The 13,424-nt window shown below is 41.2% G+C and overlaps 1 protein-coding gene across 10 annotated transcripts in view; it reads left to right on the forward strand.

The window, feature by feature from the left end:
• caps2 (calcyphosine 2) overlaps positions 1-13,424 on the forward strand; it is a 54,123-nt gene that overhangs the window by 10,288 nt on the left and 30,411 nt on the right. For 4 of the 10 annotated variants that reach the window (XM_043709870.1, XM_043709871.1, XM_043709869.1 and 1 more), the window contains exons 3-6: positions 1,568-1,617; positions 3,018-3,063; positions 3,845-3,970; positions 10,696-10,884. In XM_043709870.1, coding sequence (XP_043565805.1) covers positions 1,568-1,617; positions 3,018-3,063; positions 3,845-3,970; positions 10,696-10,884 — 411 coding nt within the window. Of the gene's footprint in view, positions 1-1,567; positions 1,618-3,017; positions 3,064-3,844; positions 3,971-10,695; positions 10,885-13,424 lie in introns of those variants that run through there. The other 6 variants (XM_043709873.1, XM_043709874.1, XM_043709872.1 and 3 more) reach the window with 4 other exon arrangements.

A 13,424-nucleotide genomic window follows, 5' to 3' on the forward strand; every position in this document is an offset into this window, starting at 1 on the left:
TTGGCCTTTATAAGCTTCCCAATCCTCTGGTTTCCCTCTGCCCTTCGCCACATTATATGCTTTCTCTATTACACATTTCTGGAGCAGATGAGACTTAGAACTGGGCCTCTTGGTCCAGAGATAGGGACTCTGTGCTGCAAAGTCCCCAATGTTTTATTGGATATTATTAATGGACTTGTCCAGTGATGCTGTTACACATCTCTGGAGCACATGGGAATTGAACTCGGGCCTTTAGGCTCAGAGGTTTGGACATATCACCACACCACAAGATCTCCTACCTTTTTAATAATGTTTTTATATTATATTTTTGAATCAACCTGTTAAGAGGTGTTGTTACACATGTTTGAGCAGGTGGGCCTTGAACCCAAGTCTCATGGCTCAGAAATAGGGAATCTACCATTTTGCCACCATCTCCCCTTAAAATAATGAAGGAAGAGGGTAGTTTTATGAAACAACCTGTTACGATGCATCTCTGCAGCAGATTGGACTTGAACCCAAACCTTCTGGCTCAGATGCAGGAACACTACCACTGTGTTATTAGGAGCCTTACATTTTTTAATTTAGGCCAGAATCATTTTCCGCAGTTTCAGTTACCCACGGTTTACTGCGGCCGGAACATATTATAGGGAACCTTCCAGAACCGGGAATCTTCCAGAACCAGGAACCAGGGGGCTGCAGGAAAGGTATATTTCCCATTGAAATGAATGGGTTCGCTCCTATCCATGGTTTCGGACTTCCGCAGTAGGTCCTGAAACGTATCCCCCACGGGTATTGGGGGACTGCTGTACCGCTAACTCTTCACACCTGCTAATGCTTAATTTTTCTTACTGCTGCTGCATCACTAACTGCCTGCTTTCAGATCACTTTCAGTCTATCCAGTGACTTGGAAGGGAGCTAGGTGGTGTTCTCATGCTGCCCTTACATTTCAAGGTGGTTGAAGACATTATTAAGAATTGAAAATGCCATGGTGAATTATGTAGTGCAGCTGATATGTATTGTACATTGCAGTTTGCTAAGTTATTACTGCAGTTGCTAAGTTGTACTGCAGTTTGCTAAGTTATTACATTAATTGCTAAGCTTTTGTTCTCTTTGCTATCTCATGAATATTTTTGCATCAACTTATTCAGAGTTTCTGGATCAGGTGGGACTTAAACCCTTATGGTATGGTGATACTGTCCTTTCCTCTAAGCCAGAAGACCTGGGTTCAAGTTCCATCTGCTCCAGAGATATGCAATAACATCTTTGAACAGGTTGATTAGAAAATATCTGCTCTTTATTAGTAAGGGCTCTTGTGATGCAGTAGTACCATCTCTAGAAGGCTGGGTTCAAATCCGACCTACTCCAGAGGTGCATCATATATCTTTTCTGAACAGGCTGGTTAGAAAATATCTAAAGGCAGAAAGTGAGTGAAACTTAGCTGGTTTGGCATCATCAATGTGAAGACGTTTCACATTTTGAGTCCAGTTTGACTCTTGTTTGGAACACAGATTAATTTATGTAGACTGATAATGGTATTTTAGCTACCATGAATTGGTAATAATTGTTTTTATAAATTACCTTTTGTAAGCAGGGTTGGAGGATACGTCCACGTGATGCTTATGGCCCTCGTCCTGATGCGTAAGTATTTATTCTCCAATTTATTTTATATTAGGTTTATAGCTTGATCATAAGTTATAATAAAGGTGATTTTAACTTTTGCGGATAAGACTTCTCATCTTCATTTCCCTTTTAGGTGAGATGTTAAAATTGTTACATGTTGTGTTCCTTGCTTTCCTCTTAACAGTTGATAAGAAGTGGGGTTGGGGGTTCCAAAACGAGAAGGCATAGTTTTAAGGTGAAAGGGGAAAGATTTAAGAAATACCTGAGGAGTAAACTTTTCATGTAGATGATGGTATGTGTATGGAATGAGCTGCCAGGAGATGTGATGGAGGCTGGTACAATTACAACATTTAAAACATAGCTGGATGGGTCCATGACTAGGAAGGTTTTAGAGGGAAATGGGCCAAATGCTAGCAAAATGGGCCAAATGCTAGCAAAATGGGACTCGGTGAGATTGGGATGTCTGGTCTGTTTGGCGTGGACAAGTTGAACTGATGGTCTGTTTTTGTGCTGTATGGCTTTATAATGCTTTGGTATATACAAAAAGGACAGCTTTATCTGCTCATTAAAGGCAGTTGTTGGTGTCACACTCTCATTGAGTCATTCAGTCTTTTGAGACTGACTGGTTGTTTTCTCTGAATTATTTATGAGTTTCGTCATATCTTTTGACACTCGGGATATCTGCTTTGAATTTTTTAGCCATATTAAGCATTTGTTGTCTCTTGGACTCTCGTGTACTCTCACTTTCTTCAGCCATCTCTTTTCTTTCATCCTTTCCCTGAAAATGCTATGCCAAAGGGGTAAGCTTTAAAGTAAATAGGCTGAAACATATGCGTTAAATTTTTTTTATTTCTGCAGCCCCAATGAGGTTTGTGCCACTGCACTACAATGTTTATGATCTATAATAAGCCATCAATGTCACACATGGGGAATTGATGTGTGTATTTTATATTAACTCTAGTGTAATTGGCAAAGCTAACATTTATTGACCATAACTGCCTGACCCTTGGCATAGTGGTTATTCTTCACATGGATTCGCTGCAGTCTGTGTGGCAAAGCTGCTCACACAATCTTGTAGGGGCAAGGAACATATACAGAACATAGAACAGCAGTTCTGGGATATTGACCCAGTGATAATTGAGATACTGTACATTCCAAGTTGGAACGGTATGTGACTTGGAAGGGAGCTAGGTGGTGTTCTCATGCTGCCCTTACATTTCAAGGTGGTTGAAGACATTATTAAGAATTGAAAAAGCCATGGTGAATTATGTAGTGCAGCTGATATGTATTGTACATTGCAACCGCATTATGCTTGTGGTAGTGTGAGCAAAGTTTTTTTACAAGGTGCTGAAGATGCCCTCTGATTTGTACGGTAATTCCCCCTATTGAAAATTACAATAGGATTTTCTTCATTTCAGTGTCCCCGCATTAGACTTGAGGAGACTTGGTGATTCCGATGGTGAGGTAAACTCTGACTCATATTCTAAAATTGAATTTTTGAAATGCCATTGTGACTTTGAAACAGATTAAAAGTCTGGAATGAGATTTTGTTCTAAAATTTTGCCCAAATATGGATTGATTTTTAGAGCTCCAGTTCCAGATTCTAAATTCAGAATTTGCTTGATATTTAAAGAAAGCTGGTTTCTGAACTATATCTTTTCCTGATGTTCTGTAGTGGAGAAGTGTGAACACATAAAGAAAATGAGAATATATTGCTTCTCTGGAAATTTTGCTAGAATAATCTCCCTTTTTTGCTTTTCTTACATATTTTTGCAACGTTCTGCATTTTTCCTAACCTGAACATCATAATTTGTACAGCTGATGCATGCTCTTAGACTGTTGCAATATGAAAACAGGCCAGTGAGCACTGGTGTTTTAATCCATAGGCATCAATGTCCCACTCATGCACCGGAGGCTTTTAATATTCCTGTTTATAAAAAGAAAATAACTAACTTTAATAATGCATCTGAAATCTCCTTCAACAGTGATTTATAGCATGGAATACCACATTCTTTGAAAGGATGCTCCTGTGAATTGCCTCAGGGAATGTTCTACTATATTAAAGATGTATTGGAGAGAATTGAAAGGTTTAAATGGAGCTTTATGAGCTATTTGCCATTTAGCCCATATATCCAACAAATTGCATTAGTATAAACACTGCATGATAATTGCTATTTGACCATGTAAATGCTCAACTTAATTGAGATTGCTGTTGATTAACACCTATACCAATTCTTCCTTGTAGAATGATTTATCTTATACACCTGTGATGAAAGAACATCCTCGCTTAGCGTCTCCGGATTCTTCCTCGACTGTTAGCTGGGGTACACCCTTTCCAGCTCCGTTTCCCCATCGCCGCACCTACCGTGAGGTCTGTTTATGATGTGAATGGTTGACTATTGATCAGAGAGTGCATATCCCAGGATGGTTTTCATTTTATCACGTACAAGCTGTAATAGAATTGTAACAACATACAGCACTGTTATAATTCCAGCTAATGGTAGTATTATCAAGTCAGATCCCAGAGTGAAACATGGCTCATTTGATAATAAACTTCATTTTTGTAAATTGTTTATTGTATCTGAATGCACGTTATATAAGGAATAAGGTAAATGAGCTTGTGGCACAGATCAAAATTGGCAGGTATGACATGGTGGGCATCATGGAGACATGGCTGGAAGGAGATCTGGATTGGGAGCTGAATATTCAAGAATATACATCCTATCAAAAAGATAGGCAGGTGGATAGAGGGGATAGGGTTGCCCTATTAGTAAGAAATGAAATTAAATGAATAGTAAGAAATGAAGTAGGGTCAGATAGTGTAGAATCTGTGTGGGTAGAATTGAGTACCTGTAAAGGTAAAAAGCTTTTGGAGTCATGTAGAGGCCTCTAAACAGTAGTCAGGAGCTGAGGCACGAGATACACCAGGCGATAGAAAGCATGTGTAGGAAAGGCAAAGTTACAGTGATCATGGGGGATTTCAATACGCAGGTGGACTGGGAACATCAGGTTGGTAGTGGTTCACAAGAAAGGGAGTTTGTGGGATGTCTACAAGATGGCTTTTTGGAGCAGCTTGTGATGGAACCCACTGAGGAACAGGCAATACTGGATTTAGTGTTGTGCAATAAGGCAGACTTAATACGGGACCTTAAACTCAGGGAACACTTAAGAGGCTGTGATCATAACATGATTGAATTTACTCTGCAATTTGACAGAGAGAAAATAGAATAAAAGGTAATGGTATTTCAGCTGAATAAAGGCAAATACAGAGGCATGAGGGAGGAACTGGGTTGAATTGACTGGGAGACGAGCCTAGCAGGAAAGATATTGGAACAGCAAAGGCAGGAGGTTCTGCGAGTAATTCAGAAGACACAGCAGAGATTCACCCGAGGAAAAAGAAGCATGGTACAGGGAGAATGAGGTAACCACAGCTGACTAGGGAAGTCAGGGGTAGCATAAAAGCTAGAGAAAGCATACAATGCAGGGAAGAACAGTGGGAAACTGGAGGATTGGGAAGCTTACAAAGAGCAACAGAGGGCAATAAAAAAAGAAATAAGGAAGGAGAAGATTAAATATGAGGGTAAGCTAGCCAGTGGTATAAAGGAAGTCTTTGAGGTTCTTTAGAGAAATAATGGGCAGAAGAGTGGCAAAAGTGGATATTGGGCCACTGAAAAATGGCGAAGGAAAGTTAGTAGTGGGGAACAAAGAAATGGCTGAGGAACTGAATAATTACTTTGCGTCAGCCTTCACAGCAGAAGACACAAATAATATCCCAAAAATTCAAGAGTGTGAGGGGGCAGAGCTGAGTACGGTGACCATAACCAAAGAGAAGGTGCTAGAAAAACTGAATAGCCTGAAGATGGATAAATCATCTGAACTGGATGGACACTCCAGACTTCTAAGGAAGATCGCTGAAGGAATAGTGGAGGCATTCGTGATAATCTTTCAGGAATTGCTAGAATCAGGGACGGTTCCAGAGGACTGGAATATCATTAACGTAACACCCCTGTTTAAAAAAGGGCAGAAGGCAGAAGACAGAAAATTACAGACCGATTAGCCTAACCTCAGTCGTGGGTAAGATCCTGGAATCCATTGTGAAGGATGAGATTTCTGAACACTTGGAAGTTTAGATTAGATTAGATTCCCTACAGTGTGGAAACAGACCCTTCGGCCCAACAAGTCCACACCGACCCTCTGAAGAGCAACCCATCCAGACCCATTCCCCTACACCTAACACTATGGACAATTTAGCGTGGCCAATTCACCTAACCTGCGCATCTTTGGCCTGTGGGAGGAAACCAGAGCACCTGGAGGAAACCCACGCAGACACAGGGAGAATGTGCAAACTCGACACAGACAGTTGCCCGAGGCAGGAATTGAACCCGGGTCCCTGGCACTGTGAGGCACCAGGAAGTGTATGGTAAATATGACAGACCCAGCATGGTTTCATCAAGGAGAAGTCATGCTAAAGTTCTTTGAGGAAATAACGAGCAGATTAGACCAAGGAGAACCAGTCGATATTATCTGTCTGGACTTCAAGAAGGCCTTTGACAAGATGCCACACTGAGGTTACTGAGTAAGATAAGGGCCTGTGATGCTAGAGGCAAGGTGCTAGCATGGATAGAAGCTTGGCTGTCTGGCAGAAAGCAGAGAGTGGGGATAAAAGGATCCTTCTCAGGATGGCAGTTGGTGACAAGTGGTGTTCCACAAGGCTCAGTGTTGGAACCACAACTTTAGGCTTCATACATTAACGATCTAGATGAAGAAACCGTGAGCATTCTGGCTAGGTTTGCAGATGATAAAAATATAGTTCGAGGGACAGGTAGCACTGAGGAGGCAGGGAGGCTGCAGAAGGATTTGGACAGGGTTAGGAGAGTGGGCAAAGAAGTAACAGATGGAGTTCATCGTGGGAAAGTGAGAGGTTATGCACCTTAGTAGGAAGAATAGAGGCATGGACTATTTTCTAAATGGAGAGAAAATTCAGAAGCCTGAAGTGCAAAGAGACTTGGGAGTTCTAGTAAACTTGAGAGAGAAGTGAGGAAGGTAAATGCAGTGATGGCATTTATTTCAAGAGGACTTGAATATAAAAGCAAGGATGTACTTCTGAGACTCTATAAAGCTCTGGTTAGGTGACATTGGGAGTAATGTGCACAGTTTTGGGCCCCATATCTCAGGAAGGATGCACTAACTCTGGAGCGTGTTCAGAGGAGATGCACGAGAATGGACAGGAATGAACAACTTAACATATGAGGAACATTTGAGGACTCTTGGTCTACACTCAGTGGGGTTTAGAGGGATGAAAGGCAATCTAATTGAAACTGACAGAATACTGAATGGCCTGGACAGAGTGGATGTTGGGAAGATGTTTCCATTGGTAGGAGAGATTAGGACTCAAGGCCACAGCCTTAGAGTAAAGGGAAGACTTTTTAGAACTGAGATATGAAGAAACCTCTTCAGCCAAAGAGTGGTGAACCTATGGAATTCACTGCCACAGAAAGCTGTGGAGTCCAGGTCATTGAGAGTATTTAAGATTGTAAAGGGGGTCAATGGTTAGGGGGAGAAAGCAACGTGAATGGATTTGTGAAACGTATCAGCCATGATTGAATGCTGGAGCAGACTTAGAACATAGAACATAGAACATAGAACAATACAGCACAGAACAGGCCCTTTGGCCCACGATGTTGTGCCGAACATTTATCCTAGCTAAGCACCCATCCATGTACCTATCCAATTGCCGCTTAAAGGTCACCAATGATTCTGACTCTGCCACTCCCACAGGCAGCGCATTCCATGCCCCCACCACTCTCTGGGTAAAGAACCTACCCCTGACATCTCCCCATACCTTCCACTCAATTACTACCTCATCAGTCTACACTTGATCCATGCTATCAAGCAGCACTTGCTTAACAATAAACTGGTCATTGATGCTTAGTTTGGGAGAAAGCTCTCCATTAATTGGAGTCATACCTGGCACAAAAAATGATGTTTATTGTTCTTGGAGATCAGTTATTTCAGCTCCAGGGCATCTGTGCAGGAGTTCCTCAGGTTAGTGTCCTTAGCCTAACCATCTTTAGCTGCTTCATCGTAACGCATCCATCATTAGATCAGAAGACAGGATGCACTGACGATCCAACTGTACACACTTGGAAATACTGCGTACAGTTCTGGCCACCGCATTATAGGAAGGATGTCGAAGCTTTGGAAAGGATTCAGGGTAGATTTACGAGAATGTTGCCTGGTATGGAGGGAAGGTCTTGTGAGGAAAGGCTGAAGGACTTGAGGCTGTTTTTGTTAGAGAGAAGGTTGAGAGGTGACTTAATTGAGACATAAGATTATCAGAGGGTTAGATATGGTGGTCAGTGAGAGCCTTTTTCCTCAGATGGAGATGGCTAGCATGAGGGGACATAGCTTTAAACTGAGGGGTGATAGATATAGGACAGGTGGCAGAGGTAGTTTCCTTACTCAGAGTAGTATGGGCATGGAATGCACTGCCTGTAATAGTAGTGGACTTGCCAACTTTAATGGTAGTCAAGTGGTCATTGGATAAACATATGGATGAAAATGGAATAGAGTAGGATAGACAGACTTCAGCTTGGTTCCACAGGTCAGCACAACATCGAGGGCCAAAGGGCCTTTACTTCGCTGTATGTTCTATATTCGAAACAACTTTTAGCACCATTTCCAACTCTTCAGCTACTGAAACAGATAATGTCTAAATGCAGCAAACTTGGACAATATCCAGTCTTGGGCTGACATATGGTAAGTACTAATGGTGCTAAACAACTGGCAAGCAATGACCACCTCCAACTGCAGAGAATCTAACCATCGCCCTCAATGTTCAATGCTGGTACCACCCCCGTTGACAGTGAAGACGAAAAGATCATTGCCAACGGCTCTGCAATTTCCTCTCTTGCTTCCCACATAATCTTAGGATATATCCCGTCAGGCCCGGGGGACTTGTCTATCCTCAGGTTTTTCAAAATGCCCAACACATCTTCCTTCCTAACAAGTATCCCTTTTAGCTTACCAGTCTGTTTCACACTCTCCTCTTCAACAATATGGTTCCTATCATTTGTAAATACTGAAAAGTACTTGATGGGCTGAATAGCCTATTTTCTGCTCCTATGTCTTACGGTCTTATAGTAGTCAGTGGACATATCAGTGAAAGACTGCCAATGTACTTTTAAGGAAAGAAAATCACTTTTGTTCCTTATAAAAGTAAAAACAGCCACATATTTAACATTATTTTAGAATTATTTGAAATGGTCTTAATACAACTACTTAGAACTAAAGATTTAACCCCTTTATCCTCAATACCAACTTCACAGATACTCACCTCAGAGAGAGGTTATCCTGTTTCTACTGTACTTTGATGATGGAGTAGTGAATTTTATAGATGTTGAGCCAATCATGTGGGCTGCTTTGTCCTGGATGGTATCAAAGTTCTTGAGCTTCTCAGCTTAAACTAATCCTAGAACATCCAGTGTCAAATTGGGAGTGACTGTGGGTAATATCCTGTTCTGATGCATTTTCACAGAGGATGATCATGGGATTTAACATAATGGAAATCCAAAAAGATCCCCAAAGCTCTCACCCACTTATAAAATAATTGACAGGTGACAACAAATTAATGATTACGTTTCTGCTTCCTTTAAAAAAATAAAATTTATGGTTATAATTTTTTGTGAAAATAACATTGTTCATCCTTGATTATAAACCAGAAAATTGGATGCACAAGTGTTGAAACTCCATTTGTGATTTTCTTTTCCTTCATTGGCTGGTGAAATCACTCCGTTACATTCATAGTGTTAGTGATAACGCCAAGGCATCGGTAATCCAAAGGCTGGGACAAATGATTCACAGCCACGAAATCAGATCCCATCATTGGTGCATTTACTCAAATTTGGAGTAAAAAATGGCCTAACAGTGACCATGTAAGCACTATTGATTGTTATAAAAACCTATCTCGTTCAGTAAAATCCTTTTAGGGAGGCAGTCTGCCCCCCCCTTATCTGGTCTGGCTTATATGTGATTTCAGACCCACAACAATATGGTCAAGGCTTAACTACCCTCTAGGCAAATAGGAATAAAATGATGGCTGAGCCAGTAATGCTCACACCCCATGAATAAATTAGAAACAAATTAAATCCTTAAACAAATTTGTAATAAAAAGCTGACATCTGTAATGGTGACCATGAAACTAAGAGATGTCATTGAAACCATCTGGTTCACTCAAGTCCTCTGGGTTTGATAACTGCCAATGATCTGCAGGTGTCTCCAGATGGTTGGCTCTGATGAAAGGTCATCGGCCTGAAACATTTGCTCTGTTTGTCTCCACAGATGCTTTCCAGCTGTTTTCAAATTCTTAATTCAGATTTGTCATAGCATTGTGTAAAGCGATATCGTGCTTTTGTGTTGGTTGGCTCTGAACCTCCCTCCAAAATGATCAAGCTACAAACTACTCAGTTGCAGCAGAAATCAATATGATGGATTAAGTTGGCAGTTCACCACCATCTTTTCAAGTGTAGTTGGCCTGGGCAATAAATGTTGGACTCTCCAGCAATGTCCACATCCTGAATGAAATTAATAATTAACAAAATAAATCATGTATATTTTCACATTCCCTTCCAAGTGTGGATGTCACAGAAATCAGTATAATTCTATGACCTATATGCTGGTTATATTCTCTTATATTTTTAGTCGTAACATCTGACAGACAATTCGCACATAGAAATCTCCTACAAACAGCAATATATTAAAGATATACAGATAATTCTTTTTCTTAGTGATGTTGATTGAGAGAAAAATATTAGCTAGGAATTGGCGACTACTCCCCTACCCATCTCCAAAATTATGCCAAGGAATCTTTTGCATACACCTCTGGGGTAGACGGGATTACTGTCTAAAGTCTCATCCTTAACGCAATACTTCAGCCATCAGTGCAGCAACTGTCACAGCAGCCACAGTGTTTTGCAAAGAATTTATACTACCCTTTGAGCAGAGGGATTAATGATTCCTGATTTTAGTCCTGGCTCTTATTACTTCTCCCTGGATATCTTTCTAAAAGGCTATTTTAACTGATCTGATTGCATTTAGCCATGTCCAATAGAGGAGATGACCATACCCGAGAACCTGCCTGCACCTTCAGAGAGTTACAAGCTGAAATATCAACAGTACAAGGAGGAAATGAAGATGAATTACAAGGAACACAGCCAACAAAAAATCCAGAGGAGCAAATCAGACTCTTCAGGTCAACAGCCAACACCAGCTATTCTGCAGATGCAGGTACCTTGCAGGAGGAAATGAGGGTAGTAGAAAAGCTAATCTTTCATTTGACTTGGCACAAGTTTATTAAACTACATCTTCCTGTGGTGAGGAGCTAGAAACTGTGGCTTATATTCAAGGTTTCATGTGGAGAAATCACCCAGAATCAGTCAGTATGCCGAATGAATACTGGTACATTAACCTTCCTGTCAAGAAAAATGTATTACAATAAAGTACTTCCATTATGATAATGTAGCTCCTAATGTCTTGATTGCATGTCATGTAGGACCATATTTAGTTCTGGACACTGCAACTCAGGAAGAATACATTGACCTTGGGTGCAACAATTCATCACAATGGCATGGGTCAGAAGTGCTCAATTGTAAACACTGATCGTACAGTCTAGGCTTGCATTCCGCCTAGTGATAGAGAATTGATTTGTCATTTGATGGAGGTGATTAAGATGATTAAAGCAGTTGATTTTTTTATTGAAAGAAGCTGTTTCCTCAAGTAGGTGAGCTCAACATAATACAGGGAGATAAAGATTTGTATACCTATTGTCTTTAATGGTGTCTCACACTTGCACACACACAGCATGGGTGCTGAGGAAAATATAAGCACTACCGCAGTTAGGCGGTAGTGTGGGGGTAAAGTAAAAAGAAAACAAAAAAACATGGAAAGAAGAAAGATTAAAAAAAAAAGGGGGAACTAGCCATTTGGACATGGAACTGGCTTGAAGGTAGAAGACAGAGGTTGTTGGTGGAGGTGGAGGGTTATTTTTCAGACTGGAAGCCTGTGGCCATTGGAGTGCCACAAAGATCAGTGCTGGGTCCACTACTTTTTGCCATTTATATAAATGATTTGGACATGAACATAAGAGATATAGTTAGTAAGCTTGCAGATGACACAAAAATTGGAGGTGTGGTGGACAGCGAAGAAGGTTACTAAAACGGGATCTTGATCAGATGGGTCAATGGGTTGAGGACTGGCAGATGGAGTTTAATTTAGATAAATGTGAGTTGCTGGCATTTTGGGAAAGCAAATCTTAGCAGGACTTATACACTTAATGGTAAGGTCCTAGGGAGTGTTGCTGAACAAAGAGACCTTGGAGTGCAGATTCATAGCTGAAAGTAGAGTCACAGGTAGATAGGATAGTGAAGAAGGCGTTTGGTATGCTTTCCTTTATTGGTCAGAATATTGAGTACAGGAGTTGGGAGGTCATGTTGCGGCTATACAGGACCAATGTCTGGTCTCCTTCCTATCGGAAAGAAGTTGTGAAACTTGAAAGAGTTTAGAAAAGATTTACAAGGATGTTGCCAGGTTTGGAGGATTTCAGCGATCGGGGGAGGCTGAATAGGCTAGGGCGGTTTTTCCCTGGAGATCAGAGGCTGAGGTGTGACCTTATAGAGGTTTATAAAATCATGAGGGGCATAGATAGGTTAAATAGACAAAGTCTTTTCCCCGGCGTGGAGCAGTCCAGAACTAGAGGGCATAGGTTCAGGGTGAGAGGGGAAAGATATAAAAAAAACCTAATGGGCAACCTTTTCACATGGAGGGTGGTGCTTGTATGGAATGAGCTGTCCGAACAAATGGTGAAGGCTCATACAATTGCAACAATTAAAAGGCATCTGGATGGGTATATGAATAGGAAGGGTTTAGAGGGATATGGGCTAAGTGCTAGCAAATGGATATCTGGTCAGCATGGACAAGTTGGACTGAAGGGTCTCTTTCTGTGCTGTACATCTCTGACTCTATGACTCTAATACATGGAGACAACCTTAAAATTAGAGTTAAATGCTTGAGGGCTGATGTCAAGGCAGCACTCTTTCACACACAGGGTAGTGGAAGTCTGTAAAAAGGTTTTGAGACTGTGGATTCATTGAACATTTCAAAACTGAGGTTGATAATTTTTTTGTTGACGGATTAAAATACATGGAACCAAGGTGGATAAATGGAGTTGAGATGCAGATCAGCAGTTAACCTGAAAGGGTTAAAACAAATTTTTGTACCGTTCCAACGACTGAAATTTTTTACTGTATTTGGCACAGTAGTAGTGTCCCTACTTCTGGACCAAGAGGCTTAAGTTCAAGTGCCATCTGCTGTATGTCACAACATGCCTGAACAGATCGATTAAAAATATTTATGATGGTCTCTTGGAAGAGCAAATGACTTTTGTGTTGTGAGTCTGTTTGCTTGTCAGTTTCTTTTGGACCATGACCTAGGTTAAACATAGCTTGGATCTCTTCGGGGATATCTATATCTCTTATCAAGAGTAACATAGTTTTTGAGTCTAATGTTGCCAGAACTTGAATCATAGATGGAAATGTGTTGCTGGAAAAGTGCAGCAGGTCAGGCAGCATCTAGGGAACAGGAGAATCGACGTTTCGGGCATTAGCCCTTCTTCAGGAATGAGGAAAGTTGGTCCAGCAGGCTAAGATAAAAGATAGGGAGGAGGGACTTGGGGGAGGGGCGACGGAAATGTGATAGGTGGAAAGAGGACAAGGTGAGGGTGATAGGTCAGACTGGGGGGGGGGCGGAGAGGTCGGGAAGAAGATTGCAGG

This window comes from Chiloscyllium plagiosum, chromosome 19 (genome assembly GCF_004010195.1).
Source record: "Chiloscyllium plagiosum isolate BGI_BamShark_2017 chromosome 19, ASM401019v2, whole genome shotgun sequence".
In the NCBI taxonomy this organism is placed as follows: Eukaryota; Metazoa; Chordata; class Chondrichthyes; order Orectolobiformes; family Hemiscylliidae; genus Chiloscyllium; species Chiloscyllium plagiosum.